This window comes from Ovis aries, chromosome 19 (assembly GCF_016772045.2).
Source record: "Ovis aries strain OAR_USU_Benz2616 breed Rambouillet chromosome 19, ARS-UI_Ramb_v3.0, whole genome shotgun sequence".
Lineage (NCBI taxonomy): Eukaryota > Metazoa > Chordata > Mammalia > Artiodactyla > Bovidae > Ovis > Ovis aries.
In genome coordinates this window covers 60,373,465-60,395,178 of record NC_056072.1, presented here as the reverse complement: position 1 = coordinate 60,395,178, position 21,714 = coordinate 60,373,465, and the positions used below count along the sequence as shown (strand labels likewise).

General features: G+C 59.3%; 2 protein-coding genes across 8 annotated transcripts in view; both read right to left on the bottom strand.

Annotated features, from left to right (window-relative positions):
* ZXDC (ZXD family zinc finger C) overlaps positions 1-11,211 on the bottom strand; it is a 30,718-nt gene extending 19,507 nt beyond the window's left edge. For all 5 annotated transcript variants that reach the window (XR_009597528.1, XM_042236480.2, XM_042236481.2 and 2 more), the window contains exons 1-5: positions 10,316-11,211; positions 7,939-8,091; positions 7,776-7,854; positions 6,876-7,006; positions 386-556 (exon numbers count right to left, since the gene is read on the bottom strand). Coding sequence is in view for 4 of the 5 variants with exons in the window: in XM_042236480.2 (XP_042092414.1) it covers positions 386-556; positions 6,876-7,006; positions 7,776-7,854; positions 7,939-8,091; positions 10,316-11,171 (1,390 nt within the window). In the remaining variant the exon portion in view is untranslated. The remainder of the gene's footprint in view (positions 1-385; positions 557-6,875; positions 7,007-7,775; positions 7,855-7,938; positions 8,092-10,315) is intronic.
* A 4,848-nt stretch (positions 11,212-16,059) lies between these two features.
* The window catches only part of UROC1 (urocanate hydratase 1), a 31,102-nt gene continuing 25,447 nt past the window's right edge, over positions 16,060-21,714 (bottom strand). For 2 of the 3 annotated variants that reach the window (XM_060402971.1, XM_060402970.1), the window contains exons 19-20: positions 17,866-18,034; positions 16,060-17,126 (exon numbers count right to left, since the gene is read on the bottom strand). In XM_060402971.1, the coding sequence (XP_060258954.1) occupies positions 16,989-17,126; positions 17,866-18,034 (307 nt within the window). In that variant the 3' untranslated portion in view covers positions 16,060-16,988. The remainder of the gene's footprint in view (positions 17,127-17,865; positions 18,035-21,714) is intronic. The other variant, XM_042236470.1, reaches the window with a different exon arrangement.

Sequence of the window (21,714 nt, the reverse complement as noted above, 5' to 3'; positions counted from 1 at the left end):
ACAGTCGGAAAGCCAGGCTGCCAAGTGCCCAGCGCCGGGGGGCAGGACAGCCATGGCCCTGTGCAGAGTCACCGTGGGACTCGTCACTGTTTGCGCTCTGCCCGCGTGCTTGTCCAGGAACAGTCTGTTCTGACCCCACGACTGTCCTGGGCAGGGCTGGACAGGAGCAGCCGGAGGGGCAGCTCGGCACACAGGACGAGGTCAAGGCGAGCTTCAGGAGCCCTGCCTGGCCAGGCCAGGCGGGGGGAGCCCGAGAGCAGCGGGCAAGAGGGTCGGGGTGGCACCAGCAGACGCGGGTGTGCAGGCAAGGCAGCCATGGCCCTGGGCCGGGCGTCCAGGACGCAGCGAGCAGCTGCAGCCGCGCCTGCGGCCGCCAGGGGCCCACCTGGGTGCCGGCGGTGCTGCCTGAGCACGTGGGCCTTCATGCTGTGCTTGGAGGCAAAGAGCCGGTCGCAGCTGGACACCGGACACCTGCTCTTTGGGGGAGCCACATCCTGCAGGTGCTTCTTGGCATGGATGTAGAGGCTGCTCCGCGCCGAGAATCTGGCACAGCACCCTGGGGAGAGAGGACAGCCGTGTGAGGCGCCAGGCCCTGGCCCCGGGCAGCGCCAAGATGCCCTGAAGGCTGCAGGCGCCCCGGGTGTGACACGTGGCTGCCCCCCAGCCTCGAGGCCACGCCAGCATCTCCCGAGTCACACCGCCCACCTCTGCTACGCTGCTACTGGAGGAAAACCCACGACCCCGAGACATCCAGGCTGCAGATCGCCCCCACTGACCCCAGAAGTGACCTCCTCCTGTGGAGAAGTCCTCACGGCTTCCACTAAGAAGCCGCTGCCAGGTGGTTTGGGCAGACGGCCGAGAACCAGGAGGAGGGGGCCGGACCTGGGCCTGCCTGGCTGGTGGCCCACGCCCACCAGGGTCTCACAGCACAGATGGTGCTGGGACACAGGGAACCAGCAACCCGCAGAGGCTGTTGCCCAGCCTCCAAGGCCCAGGCCCCACCGCCAGAGCTCGGCATGGCGGCAGGCAGTCAGCTGCCCTCGCCGAGGCAGACGGCAGCCCACCAAGGCAGACAGGGCCGGGCTGCCCAGCACTCTGGGCCCGAGGGTGGCGTCCGCCTGCAAGACAGGAACAGGTCTCAGGAGAGACGTCACCTTCCAGGTGACGAGGGGCAGGCCCGTCAGAGCCATGAAGGCCTGAGGCCAAGGGTCTACCGCAGGGTGGGAGGGAGCGGACGGCTCCGCGTGTGCTGTCTGTCCATAAAGCGAGGATGGACGGTGCTCCCAGGTCAGGAAGGATGGCTCGGGACGGGAGGGGTTCTTACAGGGAATGAGGGTCCTGAGCCGCAGGAGCCAGGGTTGGCTGCCTCTGAGACAGCTCTGAACTGACCTCCGGTCACACCACTCTGCTGAGGACTGGCCTGACCACAGCAGGGACGTCCTCCCAGCTCCTGCCAGAAGGCAGCTTCCGGCTGTAGAAACTTGCAAATTCAACAGAGAGCAAGATGTCGGGTGGCCCAAGGGCTCGTTCGACTTTCTCCCTAAGAAGGCTACAGTGCTGCGCCACTGTCTGTGACTTCATCCAAACAATTCTGTTAGAGTGTATCGTGACAGCTGTCGAACCGGTGTGCATAAAAACAAACAAAAAAGGCACCAAGACTGGTGAATTTCTGTGTAGCCAAGATGGAAGGGAGAAAGTAACAGTTCCAGCATATCACGCTTTGTTATTTCGAGAAAATAAAAATGCAGCTGAGACACAGAAAGAGGTTTGCGCAGTGTACAGAGAAGGTGCAGCTGCTGATCAGACGTGGAGGCTCCCTGCTGGACACTGCTCCACGGCTGGGGAGATCGGCTGGAGCTGAAAGCAACCGAACTCAAATCCTGAGGACAACCGATGGTACGCCACGTGGGGGACAGCAGACACGCTCGACACCCACCCGCCGTGAGAGTCTCCTGTACCGCCGTGGTTACAGTCATTGCTTCGAAGTCTGGGTTCCACACAAGCAAACAAACCTTCCTGACCATACTCTACACGGGACTCTCTACTGAAACGTAATGGAAACTGTCCACTTTCAAAACACATCACGACAAGCGATGGCAAGTGCATGCTGTACGAGGACGTGGAGCGGACGAGCTCGTGGGGCAAGTGACGCGAGCCACCACCCGCCACGGCAAGGCTGGTCTTCGTCCTAGAAGGCAACGTCAGGAATGTGGCGGGGCTGGAAGGGAGTCCTCTGTTATGGGCTCCTTCCAGAAAACCAGACAATTCGTTCCAACGAGCACGGCTCCAGCAAGGCCAACAGCAGCACCCAAGGAGGAAGCGCGTGGAGTCAGGCAGCAGAAAGCACATGCTCTGCCCTCAGGATAAGCAAGACCGTGGGCTTCTTCGATGACCAGACAAAAACTGTCACGGCTCGGCTGCGAAGTTCTGACTCACCCTCCCTACTGACCAGACACCGCACCTTCAGAGGTCCATTTACTTGATCTGCACAAGACTCTCTCAGTGGAAGAAATTTCAGTTCCCCGGAAGACTTCAGAAGGCATCTGGAAGAGCTCTTTGCTCAAAAAGATGAAAAATGAGCAACTGGAATCCAACAGCACATTAAAAGGGTCACACATGCAATCTAGTGGGATCCTTCCCAGGGATGCAAGGGTTTTCAAGACCCACACATCTATCAGTGCGACACACCACGCCGAAAGTGGAAGAATAAAAACCACATGGTTACCTCAATGATGCAGAAAGAGCTTCTGACAAATCCAACATCCACTTATGATAAACACTCCAGAAGGTGAGCACAGAAGGAGCACATCTCAGCATAACGAAGGCCACATGCGGCAAACCGTCACTTCCCTGCACATGCTGACATCACACGCGACGGTGAAATGCGGAGAGCACTTCCTCTAAGATCAGGAACAAGACACGGGCGTCCACCCTTGCCACTGTCATTCAGCACAGCTTTGCAAGCACTAGCTAGGGCCAGCAGAAGACGCCGCCGCCAAGGGAGCTCAAAGCTGGACAAGAAGACTGCGAGCTGGCACTGTCTGCAGGTGACACGACGCTGCACACAGAAGGCCCTGAAGATGCCACCAGGAAGCTGCCCGAGCCACCAGGGGACCTGGGGAGGCTGCAGCTTAGAGAGCCACACACAGCCACCTGCCGCGTCTCTACAGGCACCGAGAGGCCAGAAGGGGATTCAGGGAGCGAGGCCGCTCGCCACGTTAGGAAATACACTACGCAGGAACAAACCTCCCTAAAGAGACGGAGACACGCCTCCAAACGCTGTGAGACGCTGGTGGAAGCAAAGATGCGAACAAATATGCCACGGCCATGGAGCCAAAGAACCGATACTGTCAGAACAACAGACTACCACCCAGGCAATCCAGAGATTCAGCGCTGCCGCCGCCGCTGCCAAGCCGCTTCAGTCGCGTCAGCCCGCCAGGCTCCCCCGTCCCCGGGATTCTCCAGGCAAGAACACTGGAGTGGGTTGCCATTTCCTTCTCCAATGCATGAAAGTGAAAAGTGAAAGTCAAGTCACTCAGTCATGTCCAAGTCTTCGTGACCCCATGGACTGCAGCCCACCAGGCTCCTCCACCCATGGGATTTTCCAGGCAACAGTACTGGAGTGGGCTGCCGTTGCCTTCTCCGACAGATTCAGTGCAATCCCTATCAAATCACCAACAACATTTTTCACAGAACTATAACAAAAAAATTTTTTTTAATAATTTGTATGAAGACACAAAAGACCCTGAATCATCAAAACAGTCTTGAGAAAGAAAAACAGAGCTGGAGGACTCACGCTCCTTGACTTCATTCGGATTATACTACAAAGCTACAGGCATCAAAACAGTACGGTCCAGGCACAGAAACAGAAATACAGATCAATGAACAGGATAGAAAGCCCAGAAATAAACCCACACACCAAAGAGGCAATTAACCAGCAACAAAGGAGACAAGACTCCACAATGTGGCAAAGACAGTCTCTTCGACAAACGGTGCTGGGAAAGCTGGACAGCTACATGCTAAAAAAAAAAAAAGGAATTAGATCATTCTTTCACACCATGCACAAAGGTAAGCTCCAAACGGATTAAAGACCTAAACGGACACTAGACACTATACAACTCCTGGAGGAAAACAGAACATGCTCTGAAATGGATTGCAACACTATCTTTTCAATCCATCTCTCAGAATAATGGAAATAAAAACAAAAATTTTTAAAAAGGGGGACCTACCTAAACTCAAAAGCGCCTGCATAGCAGAGGAAACCACAGAACAAAAAGACAACCCACAGAAAGGGAGAAGATATTTGCAAGTGATGCAACTTACACGGAATCAGCCTCCAAAATTCATAAGCAGCTCTTGAGGCTTCGCGTCATCAAAACAAAGAACCCAACCAGAAAACGGCCAGAAGACCTAAATGGACATTTCTCCAAGGGTGACATACAGATGGCCAAGAGGCACAGGAAAAGACACTCCATGTCGCTAATTATCAGAGAAATGCAAATGAAAACGTCAGTGAGGTAGCACTCCACACCACTCAGGAGGGCCATCATCAAAACATCCATAAACAGGGTCCCCTGACGGCTCAGTGGGGAAGAAGCCGCCTGTCGATGCAGGAGAGGCAACTTCAACGGCTGGCCGGGGAAGATCCCACCCGCCTCCGAGCGACTAGGGCCACACAGGCGCCAGGCTGCTGGGCCTGTGCTCCGGAAGGCCACGCGCCACAGTGAGAGAAGCCGCCGCAGCCCACAGCGATGAGCAGCCCCTGCTCACCGCAACTGCAGAAAGGCCCGGCTCAGGCACACACAGCTCATCAAATCCACAAAGAGTAAACGCAGGCGAGGACGTGGAGGGAACGGAACCTCCTGCACTGCTGGTGGAAATGTAAACTGGTGCGGCCGCTATCCAACAGTGTGGAGGCCCTTAAACAACTAAAAACAGAGCTACCATACGGCCCTGCAACCCCACTCAGGAGCACGTATCTGCAGAAAAACACGATCCCAAAGGATACACGCGCCGCAGCGTTCGCCGCAGCACCGTCTGCAAGAGCCAGGAGGTGGAGGCCAGCTGTCCATCGACAGAGGGGCGGGTATGGGAGACGTGGGACGAGCCCCCCGTGGACTAATAGGCAGCCACTGCACGTGACGACGCGATGCCACCTGCAGAGCGTGGGGGCCCCGAGGCTCTCCCGCCAGGTGAAGGGAGAGGAGGAGACATATCCTATGGCACCCCCCGCAAGTGGGGTCTGGAAAAGCAACGGTGCACACGCGCTCACTCACGGAGCGGCAACAGACTCGCAGGCTTGGAGAACGAGCTTATGGGTGCCGGGGGAGGATGGAGGGAGGGGTGGGGCGCCCTGTGCACACGCTGCGTGTTTCACACACGTGAGCAACAAGGCCCCACTGCACAGCACACAGCGCTCCGCTCAGGGTCACGGGGCCGCCGGAGGGGGCTGGGGGAGAAGGGACGCGCGCGCGTGTGTGTGTGTGCGGCGGGTCCCTTCATCATCTACCTGAAACTCTCACAACACTGCTAAGGACTAATTAGGTGGCCTCCAAGATAAAATGGAAAGTTAAAGAAAAAAGGACAGAGGGCACAGGAAACGCTGGCCCACTGATGGGACTATACCGCGAGAATGCAACGCTGATCCGCAAGAGTCGCTGACACACGCGGCTTTCCGGTGACCCACCGCACGCAGAACCTGAATGAAGACTCAGAGAACGCCTTCTGTTTGACTGGTGTTTGTATGGAATGAGGCTACTGTAGAATGTGGGGAAGTGGGCTGCTCCAGTTTCTAAACAAAACGGGAAGAATTCTCCTAGCTGCTTTTGACATTCTTGATGCAAATGAACCAGAGAGTACGACTGGAGGGGAAAACAAGGGCTTCCCCAAACACTGTAAATGCCAGCAACCGTGTTCTTACTGGGCTATGAGACCTTGAAATAAAGAATGCTATGTGGGGGGGAAAAGTTTGGGGAAGACAGAATCATGATGCCAGCTGAAAAATGCCGGAAGGTAGCTGAACAAAACGGTGAGTAAGGAGTTCGATAGAGTTCTTGGTGAATGTGAGAAACGTGTCTTTCATTTTTACTTAAAAGCTGAATGAAGCTTTTAGCCAGCCCGAAGGACCTCACTTTCGCCCAGGTTCCCTCCATGCTCAGCAGCACATGCGTGTGTCCACGTGTCAACGACCACCTCCTCCTGAGTGCAGCGGTCTACCGAGACTCGCGTCACACCCTCACAAAGACATGCCCACAGTCCTCACGCTTCTGCCAAGCTACCCCGCCCAAGGGAAGGCGGCAACCACCCTCTAGCGACAAACGTCCCTGCGGACCCCAACTCCTGCCCACCTTCCCGGGGCCGCTCACACTTGCCGGGAGAAGCCCCGCCAGGCCAGGCCGTCTTCAGCCCACCCCCTGGTGCTTCTGTCTCCAACCCCTCCCCGCCCCGCCCCAGCACAGTCTGGGTGGCTGCCGCCACGTCCCCAGCACCCCACTCGTTGGCTGTGCGCCTGCGGCCCGCCCCCAGCTGGAGCCCTGCGGAGACGCCGGTCTGCGTCTGGTTAGACCACCGGGGTGCCTTGGCCATGCTCCAGGGAACGCTCAGCTTCAGGTGGGTCTGCAGCGTCTCCCTGAACGGCACCTTCCCCACAGTATGACGCCAAATCCTCACAGCGTCAGGCCAGCGGGGACTCGGCAGAGCCACAGCCCCCGGCCCTGGCTCCAGCGGTCGGACTCTGCACCTGCCTGCTAGCACTCTGCTCCCAGAATGCTCGCCCCCGGCTAAGACCAGCCGAGCCACCCCACGCCCCGGCCCACGTGGCACCTCAGACACTTCCACCCACAGCGCCAGGCAGCCGTGGGGCTGCTCACACCCACCTTCCACAGGACAGGCGAAGGGCTTGGTGCCCAGGTGGGTGACGCTGTGGCCCTTCAGGTGCTCGGCCCGGGTGAATGACTTGCCACAGCCCTCGACGGGGCAGGGGAACCGGCGGTCGTCATCATGCTTCCTGCGGGACAGACGGCAGTGAGGGTGACGACGCGCGCCACCCCCACAGCCACAGCTCTGCTTGAGGCACCCACCCACGAGCTCTCCACGCCGCAGGGGAAAACGACTCGTCTCAGAGAAGCCGGGATTTGGTCCCCAGCCCTCGCGGGCAAAGTCCTCCCTCCTGATGGAGCCGACCACAGTCAGACTCAGAGCTTCCACGCAGGAAGGAGCAGCCGCCTCCCCCCTTCAGCTACCCACCACCACACAGGCTGTCCCTGCGGCAGGGGCCTCGCCTGACACGCACACGGTCTTTGTCCACATGGACGCCCTCAGCCCCGGCGGTGAAGGACAGAACGCCTCCCAGCTCTCTGGGCCCCCAGGCAAAACAGGAGGACAAGCGCTTCAGCGTCAGAGCTGCTGAGAGGCCGAGCGCAGGACAAAGGCCGAGGGCCGAGGGCCCCCTGCACAAGGCCCGGACCCTCAAGGACCACCACCACCACAGAAACGACGGTGGCACGAGGGAGGCTCGGTCTACAACCCCAGCTCTGCTGAAAACCAAGCTGAGCGTTAAGCACACCAACTGAACTTTAAAACAAGTACACACAGAAAAGCTAACTTAAAGTGATTGGACTGTGTGTTTTTCTTCTTATAAACTTTCTGAACTTTCCAAGTTATCCACACTTGTTTTTTATAACTTAAATCCACGGATCATCCCATCCACAGGCTTCTGCTACTGACAATAACTCAGTCGTTTTGAAATGAAGAATCCAACCCAAATGCGAGGTTACCTCTTGTGCCTCAAGAGCTTAGACATGCTGGTGAAGGTCCAGCCGCAACTGTCGGAGTCACAGATAAAAGGCCTCTCACCTTAGGGAAGAAGAGCCACACTCACGGTTACCACCGGGACCTGTGCAGATGGCGGGCTGGGGCCGGGCGCCCCTGGCTCGTTACCTGTGTGGCTTCTCAGGTGGATTTTCAGGCGGCAGGCTTTGTCGTACTGCTTGCTGCATCCCGGAAAGGAGCAGGAAAAGAGCTCTTGTTCCCGGAAGTGGGCCCGGTTATGGGAAAACAGAGCGCTCACAGTGATGAACGTCTTCTCGCAGCCTGAACAGAGAAACACAGAGCCTGCTCACTGGCGGGACGGAAGGCACGTCACAGAGCTAACCCAGTCACCGCCCCGGGCGCCGCTGGCACCAGGGCAGACAGGAGGAGGACGCGAGGGCCTCCCTGGAGGCTAAAGTCGGGGCGGCTCGGGGCAGTTCACAGGCCACCTGCCCCACGTGGCCACCCGGTCGTCCTCGGAGGCAGCCATCAGCTCTCAGCTCAGCACGACAGACACTCCAGGTGTGGTGGGAACTCAACGACCCGTAAACCCAACAAGATGAACCAGATACTAAGGACCCAGAGTCCGTCTGGTCGGGCTGAGCCTGAGAGGGCTGCCAGCCACTGCAGTAACACCTGAGGGTCTCCCAGCTGCGGGGTCAGGCCCAGCCCCCATCCCTGAGCACGTCCTCCCGGAGGCAGAGCGGCCCCTGCCGCGAGCCCCTCCTCCCTCTGGCCTGTCTCCTTGGGGCTTCCTGCTCTGTCAAGAGTCACCGGGCTCCTCTGCGCTTACACGGCCTCTTCCCACCTGCATCTTCAACCCAGGCTGACCCACGGGACTTCAAACATCACTAAGCTCTCCACTGGGGAGAGCTAGAAGCCACCAGCTCCTTCCCTGGCGGCTCCCTAGTAAAGAACCCCTCCTGCAGTGCAGGAGACCCAGATTTGATCCCTGGATCAGGAAGATCCCCTGGAGAAGGCAATGGCAACCCACTCCAGTATTCCTGCCTGGGAAATCCCATGGACAGAGGAGCCTGGTGGAAAAAGCAGGCTGTCCATGGAGAAGCAGAGCTGGACGAGACTTGGCTACTAAACAACCTGCTCTCCTTCGACAGAAAGGTCAGTGCTCACAGCCGGCAGACCCAAGAGGCTGCAAGATGCCCGTGAGCAGTGGGCGCTATGGCCCCTCTCAAGCCCTCCTGGGGCCGCCACGGGTGCAGAGCCCGGCGCCCCTCCTCTCCCCAGTGACAATGAGCAGGGAAAAGCTCATCTCCCCAAGCGCCCCCCACTCCTCCTCACGCACACATCTGTCTCTCCCCAGCGGCCCTGGCCACTCCTCACTTTGGGTCGCCCCTCCGTCAGGTAGACACATCTGAACAAGCAAAGTTGGAGTCTGCCTCAGCAAGACACACCCTCCCCCAACCGACAGAGAAGCCCCCGGACCCAGTGCCTCAATCCTCCCCAGCTGGAGCAGCTCAGCAGCCCACAGCCTCCACCTGGGTCAGCCCTCAGGCCCCTGCGGCCTGGAACACTCCACGGGTCCCTCTCCCTCTTCCGCCCACCGGGGACAGACTCCCCACAGATCATTCACCTCAAAACCCCCAGGGTGACCCCGTGCCCAAAGCAGGTGGGTTCCTGATCCTGCTAGCACTGTGCTCAGAAGGACGCCCTCTGAGCGTTTCACTAGAGCGGTCTGTAAGCAGTCCTCAGGTGCCGAGTGCGGGACAGAGAGTGCTCTCCAACCAGGCTCTCCACGGAGACGGGGTGCACAGGATAGGCCCAGGGGAAGATCAGAGAGAATTCCCCAACATCTGGCATTTCTTCCGCCCTTTCAGAATCCCTCATTCCAGTACACGTCGGTAACCCAGACACTATGCGGAGCGGACTCCCGGTCCACAACACATCAACCAATCGCCCGGCGCACACGCCAGCTTCTCTTTTAAGGAAGGCCCTCCAGAAGCCTCCCACCTGCCCGCATTCCCTGCCTTGGCTCCGCGGCCGGCCCCGGCCCCCCAGCCTCTCCTTCGCAGGGACATGCCCTCCGCTGCTGGAGCCGCCTATCCGGGCGGAGAGTCCATGGACACTCACCCACCGAACCCACCTCGCCGGGAGTCTCCATCTGAAGATGAAGACGAGTTTCAGAACTTCATACAACCATGAAGTTCAAACGAAACAAAAGTTTTAACAACATAAAAAGTGGATGCGCCGCACCGGGCGATGATCCCCTGGGGCGCCCTAATGTCTCGCCCCGGCTGCGCGGCGGCCCAGCGTTCCTACAGCCCGGGGTGCGCGCCCGCAAGCCGGACTGAGCGTTTCCCAGTGACTAGACCTCCCTCCGGCTCCGTCGGTGGGAAGACGCCTTGTGGTCTCGCTCATCGGACGCACCCGCACCCGGGGGAGGGCTCCGAGATTCCCTGAGCTACTTCGCAGCCAAGCGGGGTCCGGGAGCCGCCGCGACCCCCGGTCGGGAGGAGAGGAGACACCGCGCCCCGCCCGCGCCGCTCACCGGGAAAGTCGCACTTGTAGGGCCTCTCGGGCTCGAAGTGGCTGCGCTGGTGCGAGCTGAGCTTGGCGTGCGTGGGGAAGCGCTCGGCGCACACCTCGCACTTGAACAGGCTCTCCTGCTCGTGCGCCTTCATGTGCGCCTTGAGGTTGTACACGGTGGTGAACTTCTTGCCGCAGCCGCCCACTGGGCAGCCGAACGGCCGCAGCTTGTCGTGCGACTGCAGGTGCCGCTTGAGCTTGTAGGACGTGGTGAAGGCCCAGCCGCAGCCGTCCAGCGGGCACTTGAAGGGCCGCCGGCCCTGGCCGCTGCCGTGCGTGAGCAGGTGCACCTGGAGCTGGTGCTTCTTGGCGAAGGCGAGCGCGCACTGCGGCTCGGGGCATCGGTAGCCGGGCCCGGCGGGCGCGCGGCGGGCCTCGGCCGGGCTGCCGGCCTCCTGGCCGGGGGCCGGGCCCCGGGACGGCGCGGCCAGCGCGAGGACGCCGCGCTCCAGGCGCACCAGCAGGTCCTGCGGGCCAGCGGCCCCGGGGCCCCCGAGGGGCGCGGCGCCGGGGGCCTGCGCGAGGCGGCCGGCCAGGCTCGAGGCGGCGCGGGGCTCGGGCTCCGGCTCCCGCCGCCCCGGGGCCGCGGCCGCGCCGCGCGCCACGTCCAGCAGCACCACCAGAGACTCGCCGCCGCCGGCGGCCGGCGGCCCGGCCTCCCCGCAGCGCGGGCCCCGCGCGCCGCCCTCGGGCTCCCTCAGCAGCAGCAGGCGGCGGCGCGCGGGGCCCGGGGCTCTGCGGGGCCGACCGGGGCCACCGCCGAGTGGGGGCCCGAGCGCGTCCGGGGCCGCGGCGGCAAGCAGCGCCGGCGCGTCCATCTTGGGCCGCGGCGCATCCAGCCACCGCCTCGCCGGAAGCACCGCCCCGCACGCACGCCCGCCGAGCGCGACGCAGGCTGGCCGCCGCGCGACGCCGTGCGCGACGCAGGCTGGTCAGCGCCCAAGCGCGCGGCGGAGCGCCCCAGGCGCGCATGCGCGGGCGGCGGGCGGCGCCCAGGGCCCGGCGGGCGCGTGACGTCACATGGGGGTGGAGCCTGCTTGGAGGGGCGGGGCTGTCCGGCGGCCACTCGCTGAGGGCGGGCCTGCCGCCTGGCTTGTCGTCCAACCCGACGCGTCTAGGGCGATGACCCCGCTGCCGCCGCGCCGCCTCCCTGAGCGGCCCGGCCGGCCCCCGCTTCCCTCGCCGGACGTCCTGCCGCCACCCCACCGCCCCCCGCTGCTGCGGGATCCACGCAGGGTCTGTGTCCACGGCGCCCTGGTGTCCCTTTTGCTGTGCGGCCCGTGCGGACGGAGACTCTGGGGAGCCCTCCACAGCTCAGCCCCGAGGCCAGCACTGGAGACTCTGCCAACGTGTGATGCGTTGGTGACCGCTTTATTATTAAAAAGCACCTTAAGAATAAGGGACTTCGGGAGTTCCCGCGATTAGGACTCCGTTTCCACAGCTGGTCAGGGAACTTAGATCCCCCAAACCCCAAGGTGCAGCACCCTCCCCAAAAGTAGGTCAACAATATTGAAAAGAATAAGAAACACACCTACATATGCTTTTGAACTGTGGTGTTAGAGAAGACTCTTGAGAGTCCCTTGGACTACATCTATATCTACGTTTGTGCCAAAAATAAATTGCTCCAATACCAAGAGCCTCTTGAAAGTGAAAGTGGAGAATAAAAAGTTGGCTTAAAGCCCAACATTCAGAAAACGAAGATCATGGCATCCGGTCCCATCACTTCATGGGAAATAGATGGGGAAACAGTAGAAACAGTGTCAGACTTTATTTTGGGGGGCTCCAAGATCACTGCAGATGGTGACTGCAGCCATGAAATTAAAAGACGCTTACTCCTTGGAAGAAAAGCTTTGACCAATCTAGACAGCGTATTCAAAAGCAGAGACATTACTTGGCCAACTAAAGTCCGTCTAGTCAAGGCTATGGTTTTCCTGTGGTCATGTATGGATGTGAGAGTTGGACTGTGAAGAAGGCTGAGTGCTGGAGAATTGATGCTTTTGAACTGTGGTGTTGGAGAAGACTCTTGAGAGTCCCTTGGACTGCAAGGAGATCCAACCAGTCCATTCTGAAGGAGATCAGCCCTGGGATTTCTTTGGAAGGAATGATGCTAAAGCTGAAACTCCAGTACTTTGGCCACCTCATGTGAAGAGTTGACTCCTTGGAAAAGACTCTGATGCTGGGAGGGATTGGGGGCAGGAGGAGAAGGGGACGACCGAGGATGAGATGGCTGGATGGCATCACGGACTCGATGGACGTGAGTCTGAGTGAACTCCAGGAGTTGGTGATGGACAGGGAGGCCTGGTGTGCTGCGATTCATGGGGTCGCAAAGAGTCAGACACGACTGAGCAACTGAACTGAATACCATTCAATAAAGGCAACAGTCTTTTCAGTAAATAATGCTGGGATCGCTGACTAGTCACACACAGCAGAGAGGGTTTGTACCTCTGCCAGGTGCCAGACACAAAAAGGAAGTCAAAGTGGATCCCAGGTCTAACCTAACAGCTGTAACTATAAAATGGCCAGAAGAAAGCATAACTGTAGATCTCTGTGGCCTTGGATGAGGGAATGGCTTCTCAGATGTGAAAACAAAAGCACAAAGAAGCAAACTGGGCTTCGTGAAAATTAAAAAATTTGAGTTAAGAACAGGAACAAAAAAGTGAAAACATAACCCATAAAATGGGCGGAAATTTGCAGATCGTGTATCTGGTGGGGATCTGCTATCCGGAACATATTTTTAAAAACTCCCAAGTCAATCACAAAGACAACCCAATTTAAAAGTACACACAGGATCTTAATAAACATTTTTCCAAATAAGAACTAGCTAATACGCTCATGAAAAGAAGCTCAATTTCATTAGTCATCAGGAAAATGCAACTCAGAACCACAATGAGATACCACTTCGCACCTACTGGGATAGTTACAATTTTTTAAACAGAAAAAAAGTGTTGGTGAGGGTGTGGAAAAATTAGAACCCTCATATATTTCTGGTGAGAACGTCGCTGTGTAAAAAAGGTTGGCAGTTCCTCAAAAAGTTAAAGACAGAATTTCCTTGCGTGCTAACTCACTTCAGTAGTGTCCGACTCTTTGCAGCCCTATGGACCACAGCCCGCCAGGCTCCTCTGCCCATGAAATTCTCCAGGTAAGAACACGGGAGTGGTTGCCAAGCTCTCCTCCAGGGAGTCTCCCCGACCCTGGACTTGACCCCACGTCTCTTACGTCTCCTGCTTTGGCAGGCAGGCTTTTTACCATCAGCACCACCTGGGAAGAATTTCCTTATAACCCTGCAATTCCACTCCCAGGCATATAGCCAAGACAAATGAAAACCCATCCAAAAACCCATCCAAAAGCTTGTGTGTGAATGTTCACAGTGGCATACCACTACAGTTTAAAAAATGGAAACAGGTGAGTGTTCGTGAACAGACAAAGGGGTAGACAAGATATGGCCTGTCCACACAAAGGAATGTTATTCGGCCGTAAAAAGGGACGAAGTTCTGATGCACGCTACAACACAGATGAACGCTGAAAACACGCCAAGGGAAAGAAGCCAGACCCCAAACCCGCATATTGGGTGATCCCATTCCTATGAAATGTCCAGAATAGGTGGACTTTGGGGCCAACGCAGAGAATGTGATTATGGATTCAGCAGATTATTCACTATTAGAAAAGAAGGAAACGCTGCCACATGGGACGACGTGGATAAACAGTGAGGATCCTGTGCCAAGTGAGACACTGGCAGCCCCTCGCCCCTCCCTGGAGGTCGGGGTGGAAAACTGAAAGCTCACCGCTCCGGTCCTGAGGTGGCCTGCCCACCAGTAAGAGATAGGCAGCTCCTGTCCAGGAAGAAACAGCAAACACACTCGGCCTTGCCCCTGCTGGACCACAGAGACCGGTGGCATGTGTGTGAGCTAAGTCACCAAGTCGTGTTTGACCCTCCGTGACCCCGTGGACTGTAGCCCGCCAGGCACCTCTGTCCACGGAATTCTCCAAGCAAGAGTACTGCAGTGGGTTGCCATTTCCTCTTCCAGGGGACCTTCCTGACCCAGGGATCGAACCCATGTGTCTTCTGGCTCCTGCACTGACAGGCAGCTTCTTTATCACGCGCGCCCTGGTTAGCCCCAGAGGCTGGTGGGGACTGTGGCAAGCTGGATAAAACCAGCCCAGGCCCCAGGGCCTCCCGGTGATGACTGGGCAGGGATGGTGAGCGCACGCTGTCACCTAAACTCAACTTTTACGTAACTCAAAATCTGGATTTTTTTTTTTAAGTGGAATTTCCCAATAACTAAAAATTGGTGACAAAGTCAAATTTTAAAGGTGTGGGGGGCAAATAAAACACAACCCCAAGTCAAGTCTGGCCCCAGACCTAGGATAGGGGTCCCCTCTGGAAAGCCCAGGGCAACAGCACAGAGCCCTCCTGCCCTGGCTCGGGCTGGCTGGCAGGGAAAGTCTGTCCCCGGGCAGTCCTAGGTGCCAGGGAGCAGAGGCCACCAGGAAGGGCCCTGAGGCTTCCGCAGTCCTCAAGGCAGCCAGGCCCACCCCCACCAGGGCCAGTTGGTTCCTATCTTCCTCGTTTCGATGAACGCATCGCTGAGTGACCGATGCTCCCCTGCTTTCTTACAGAAGGCTGCAGAAGGTGGATGCAGGTTGTGGGGAGTGGAATCTAAGCTAGTGCTTTTCAGTGCCTTCCTAACTGTGGTAAGAGGCCAGAACCCAGGTTCATAAACAACTTCTCCGGAAATATCTGACTACCAAGGGCCTGCCACGCCAGTTCTCCCGGAGCGCAGAGACGCGTCCTGACCTTCGCCCTGGATGCTGTGGGTGTGCTGGAGGTCAGTGCCTGCAGTGGTGGGGGACTCAGTCACTGCAGAGCCGGGGGGGGGGCAGGCTTTCTATGGCACCTCCACAGCTACCGACTCTGTGGTCGGCTGCTCCGCCGCCCTCCTGGACCCAGTAGTGGTGCTGGCCATCCCTTCTCCCTGCTGGCAGCAGAGACGGGGGGGCAGCATGCCCACTGGTGGGCTCGGTGAGAGCCCAGGGAGGGTCTGGAGACCTCAAACATGGCCACAAGCCTCCTGAGACCCTCCCCTGAGGCTGGCCGAGCCCTGGCCGTCCTGAAGGACTCAGGGTGCTGGGCAAAAAGGATGACAGAAGGTCCTGGTCTTCAAACTGAACACACATTTGTTTCCCCCGAGAAACAGGGAATGTTTGTGCAGAAACACACAACAGGGTGACCTTCAGGCACACTTTTATCAACAAGTATCACTTACTCTCCTGACTTCAAGTAACTCAAAACCTGGGTTTGCTTTTTTAAGTGAAATTTCCCAATTTCTAAACAATTGGTGACAAAGTCAAAAAACTTTTGGGGGGGGGGCAAAAAAATCTTCAACCCCAGGACTGTGGCCCCAGACTCCAGGATAGGGGACCCCCTCTGGAAAGCCCATGGTGAGAGAGTGGAGCCCTCCTCCACATCCGGACCCCACGCTCGCCACGTGCAACAGAAGCCTGCGAGGATGGCTTGAGCAGGTGAGGACCAAGGAAAGGAGGCCCCCAGGCCTGGCACAGCAGCACCCAGCGCTGCCAGGAGCCCAAGCACCTCTGCCTTTCCAGAAGCCTCCAGGCATTCAGTGATCTCCTCATGGCCACAGCAGAGCTGCTGTGCTTCCAGGCATCACACCTGAGATTCTGGCAGAAAGAAGGGGCACAACGGAATGGGACACCACCTCGTCAGCCCGTTTTTATTACAGCTTTCCCGGCAGACGCATCCAGCAGACTTCCAGGGTCTGCTGGGCTGGAGGCAGGTCAATGGCTATTCTCGATCACTAGGCAGGCTGGAAAGTCAACTACTTCTGTGTACACCGCTACCCAGACTACACTGGGGTTCTGTTAGGCAAAGGCAGAATGGCCAGTGGGGAGGAGACAGGCCATATTGCGTGGTTGAGACTAGACACGAGGGGGTGTCGAGTTCGGGGGCCCCTTGAAGACCCAGCCCCAAAGTCTCTCTCAGTTTAGGTCTGTCATGGGCCCAGCAGGGGCGGAGCTAAGATGGAGGACAGAGAATAAGGAGCGTAGCCAGAGCCAGGCTATTCTGTGGCTGAAGTTGCAGGTCCCTGGCGTGGACAGTTAGTCAGGGGTCGGGGGGCGATAGATGTTGGATGAGAACCTGGCCAGATGAACCCTGCACCCAGGGGAAGAGGAATGCAGGCAGCTCTGTGGGCTGGCTAGCGCCCCACTCAGCCAGGCTTCTGGGCACCAGCCCCTGGAGTCCCCTCCACGGCGGACCTGAGCACCCCGCACAGAACGAGACCCTCACTGCCCTCCAGGTCCCCAGGGGAGCCGCGTGGTGAGAGCAGAGGGCCCCGCCTCGCTGCCCGGTCTGTAAAATGGGGATGCAGCGACTACCTCTGGGGTGGGGAGACGGAGAGGGCATGCGTGTGTGCGTGCGCGTGCGTGCGTGTGTGCGCGTGCATGCGTGCGCGTGCGTGCTCGTGTGTGTGTGTGTGTGTGTGTGTGTGTGCGTCCACGCGCGCCCGTGTGCAAAGCTCTGGACCCAGGGGAGCACGGCGAGCAGTGGAGGGGGCGGGGAATGTGACGTGAGGGCGGGACCCGGGGGCCAGGGCACCGCGGGACGCCCAGTCCTCTCACAGCCGCAGGGCCTGGAGCACACGCTCATCCGCCACTGCGTGCGGCAGCGTCACCACCACGCCACTGTCCTCCCGCATCGTCTGGCAGATGACCTCGTAGGCTGTGGGGCTCCCGGACCAGCAGCGGCGGGCTACCTGAGGGGTGGGAGGGGCGTGCCCTCGGTGCCAGGCCCCGCCCAGCCCGCGTGTCCGCCCCCCCCACCCCCCAGCACACCACCTCCGCTTCAGGTTCTCCCCAGATGCTCCCTTCCTCCCATCTGACCTGTGTTGTCAGGGGCCCCCCGACATGGCCCTGGCACCCCACCTGCCCCACCCGTTCCCTCCAGTCTCCCGGCCTCCAGGAGGAAGCCCAGCCCCTGTGCTGGGGGCTCCTGGGAGTTGCCCTGCCACTCTCCTAGGCCTCCTGGTCTAACCCTTGGACCCTTGCAGTTGGGCTCCCCAGCCCCCTCCCCATTTCACTCACGTCCGTAAACCCACCCCCATCACCCCGACCCCCATCTGTCATGCTTCCCCTTTCAGGCCCTGATATGTGGTCCCTCAGGGATGGGGCCCCGCACCACACACACAGTGTCAGGACACACACAGTGTCAGGACACGCACGGCGTCAGGACACGCACGGCGTCAGGACACACACACGGTGTCAGGACACACACACGGTGTCAGGACACGCACAGTGTCAGGACACACACACGAGGGTACACAGCTGTGCTCTCAGATGTACAAAGAGGCAGTGTGGGGAAGGGGCGCACTGCCCAGGCCCCGTGGACACAGGCTGGACAGGAAACAGGCCGGGTGAGACGCGGGCTGTCTGCCGTGCAGGGACACCCTGGCAGTGGCTGGGGGGAGATACTGCAGCGGCAGGAGGGCCGCAGACCTTTCCGGAAGGAGGAGGGTCTGCAGTCTGCACAGGGGAGAGCCTTGGGGGATGCTGGCGGTCACTCACTCCGTTGGCAACGTCCCAGCTAAGCACCCGCCTGGCCTTCCGCTCAGCGTCCTCAGTCCCATCCAGCACGAGGCCAAAGCCCCCGTTGATCACCTCGCCCCTGCAAGAAGCCAAAGGATTTCAGGGTCACTCCCGGGCACAGACAGTCAGGGGGCAAAGGTGCTCAGCTCCAGGCGGCCTCTGCAAACCCAGTCGGAGGAGCCCTTGGCCCAGGAAGACAACCAGAGAGGGGGAGCCCTCTCGTGTCGTGGAGCAATCGCTGGCCAGAGAATGGTCCTCAGGGAGAAGGTCACATGTAAGGTTGGTGCTGGCTGTATTAAGGAGACACAACACCGTGAGATGAGCAGAAAAGGGGGCAGAACTCAGCCACGAGTCCCTGGAGACAAGTGAGCAACTCAGAGCCAAACAACAGGGTCGGAACTTCTCGGCCACTAAGCCCACAGCCCCAGGTCTGACATGTGATAGTGGCTGGGGCTGGGGAGGTTATGCAAACGGGAGTCCTCACTCAGAGACTGTGGCCGAGCAGTCAGCATCTGCAGAGTCAAGCTCTGCGTGCAGCTGCCTCTGAGGTAGGACCACCCAGCTGATGAGAGGAAGTGATGTTAAGTGTCCTGGGAGACCCCAAGCACAGCGTGGGCCCTGCAGGAGCCGCGGCTCCCGCGACGGGTCTTCACCATTAGCAGCTTGAGAAGCATGCAGCTGGCGCAGCCGTGTGTCCCCAAGAAGCAGTGAGACTTGAGCGGGCAGGTCACCTCAGAAGCCAGGCTGCCACCCCCCAGGGGCCCCATGGCACCGTCACCCACAGCTGGGCAGGGACGCAGACCCCCCCACCCCGACTCCAGACCTGCCCTCGGGATCCACATCTTAACAGGCCCCTCGGGAATGCCCACACGCAGCTGGCCTCAAGATGTGCTCTGGTGGGGAAACAGCGTCAGTATCCGGATAAAGCGAAGTCCCTCAGTCGTGTCTCAGACCCCGTGGACTGCAGCCCGCCAGCCTCCTCTGTCCATGGGATTCTCCAGGCAGGAATGCTGGAGTGGGTAGCCATGCCCTTCTCCAGGAGATCTTCCCGACCCAGGGATCGAACCCAGACAGTGCATCTGTTCCTCAGAGACACAGGCCTGGGGGCTGGTCCCGCCTGCAGGGACCTGCACACCCTCCCCGGAGGGACCGGGGTCCACTGTCTCTATGGAGCAGAGCCTGACCGCTGAGTATCCCGCTTTACAGCCCACAGTCCCCATCTACACGGCAGCCGCCGGCTGGGACTGTGGGGCAGACGGCATGGGCCAGACCCCAGCACGTGATCAGAACAGACGGACAGATGGCGCAGGGGGGGGGGGCCTGCAGGGGACCCGGTGCTGACATGGATCTGCTCAGAAACAGGGAGCCCCCACGCAGTGGAGAAACCTGGAGCAAACCGAGAAACATCAGTCACGGCAACCGTGACTCGGAAGCATGAGACGCAGCTGAAGCTGCAGGAAGACTGCGGGGGGTGGTGGTTTCCCCACTGCGTTTCCAGGAAGGTCTGCAGCAGTATCTGGTGGATTGAATTATGCACGAATTCTGCAGTGAACCTGAGGCACTTTTCCAAAGGAGCCCCCTAGGGTGTCACGACTCATGGCCCCGGTGCCAGTGCCTCAGGGCCCCGCCGTCAGAGCCTGGGGGGCAGCCTAGTGGGGGGCCCCCACGGCGAGCAGTGGCCCGAGAGCCTCGTGTCCGGCCCCGCTTGCCTTCTGCCGGCCTGGCTCCGATTTCAGCAATCTGGGGACGACAGATCTGAATCCAGATCCAGCTCCACCGCCAGCTCTGGCCCCCGCCAGAGGCATCCCATCATCTCCAGAACCCATTCAGCAAGTCGAGCCCCGAATGGCCGGCACCTGGTGACGGGGCCCAATCCCTCCCTTCCTGGCTTGTTCCGGCCACGCACTCCGGTCACATTTTCCATTCATTCAGGCCACCTGACTGGGCTACAGCTCAGAATTCCAGCCTCAGAGGGCCCAAGGCCAAGCTAGCCCACGGGGACGCTCTGGAGGCTGCAGGACTGGGCTCTGGGAGGCACGGCCAGGTTTGCTCCGGCCAAAACGGGCTGGGAGGTCACTTCAGAGGCGGCTGGTCTGGAGAGCTGTCCTGCTGTACGGGGCCACAGCGCCCCCTGCTGCTGCAAGGGCCCAGGGGTCCAGAGAGCCGCCCAGGTGACACCCACCCCCCACCCAGGGAACCCTGGCAGGTGCAGCCTAAACTGCCCGCTGCCTCAGTTTTCTCATCTGTGTGTTTCTTCTCTGAGATGAGGTGGGAGGAGATCCAAACGCTTGCCACATGTCCACTTGCAATAAGCAACGGTTCAGTTCACTTCAGCCGCTCAGTCATGTCTGACCCTTTGTGACCCCGTGGACTGCAGCACATCAGGCTTCCCTGTCGTTCACCATCTCCTGGAGCTCACACAAACTCACGTCCATGGAGTCGGTGATGCCATCCAGCCGTCTCATCCTCTGCCGTCCCCTTCTCCTCCCGCCTTCAATCTTTCCCAGCATCAGGGTCTTTGGAGATGAGTTGTTCTTTGCATCATGTGGCCAAAGGACTGGAGTTTCAGCTTCAGCATCTGTCCTTCCAATAAATATTCAGGACTGATCTCCTTTAGGATGGACACCAGTTGTTCGTTTTTCTCAGCACCGAATGGGACATTGTTACTTATAATGAGAAATAAACATTTGGTCTTTGTCCACGGTTCCCAGCACAGAGCTCCTTGCTGCTACTGCCACTGAGTCACTTCAGTCGTGTCCGACTCTGTACAACCCCATAGACGGCAGCCCACCAGGCTCCCCCATCCCTGGGATTCTCCAGGCAAGAACACCAGAGTGGGTTGCCATTTCCTTCTCCAAGGCATGAAAGTGAAAAGTCAAAGTGAAGTCGCTCAGTCGTGTCTGACTCTTAGCGACCCCATGGACTGCAACCCACCAGGCTCCTCTGTCCATGGGATTTTCCAGGCAAGAGTACTGGAGTGGGGTGCCATTGCCTTCTCCGAAGAGCTCCTTAAACTCTTGTAATTTCCTGTGATGAGCAGGATGAAGGTGTCTTTCATCCTGCTGATGAGGTGACTTTGAGAATTCGCCCGAGGGGGCAGGGCTGGCTGCCAGAGGAGTCACCCTGTGACCCGCGCTTGGAGCCTGGGGCCCAGTCCCTGACCATCGCAGAGGGGGAAGGGCTGGAGGTGGAACCAGTCACCTGTGGCCAGCGCTGGAGTCAGTCACACCCATGGAAGGAATCCTGCAAGGAAGCCCCAAAGGAGGGGCCTGGAGAGTGGCCGGCTGGGAGCCGGAGCACAGGCAGGCAGGGCCGCGCCTGCCCAGGCCCCCACCGGCAGGTGGGCCTTCGCGTGCTCACCCCGTGGGTCTTCTCCTCTGGCTACCGACTCACACCCTTTGACACCTTTGTAATTTTTTTCAGAAATTCCTGCCTTCCGTGAGCTGCTCCAGCAAAGCAGGGGAACTGAGCTGGGGGGCCGTAGGGACCTGTGATCTCCAGCTGGGGGGCGGGGGGGGGGGGCGGGGGGGTCACAGGTGATGCGGCAGACCTGCCACTGGAGCCAGAAAATGGGGCGGTGGGTGGAGGGCCGGCCCTGAGGGACTGAGCCCCCAGCTGTGGGATGTGGTGTCAGCTCCAGGCTGAACGCGTGGGGCCGGACCTGAGCTGAGCTTCAGGACACCCAGTGCGGGAAATGGCCACGGGCTGAAACCTGGTGCAGAATTAGGGACGACCTCATGAGGGTACTCGCCTATGGCC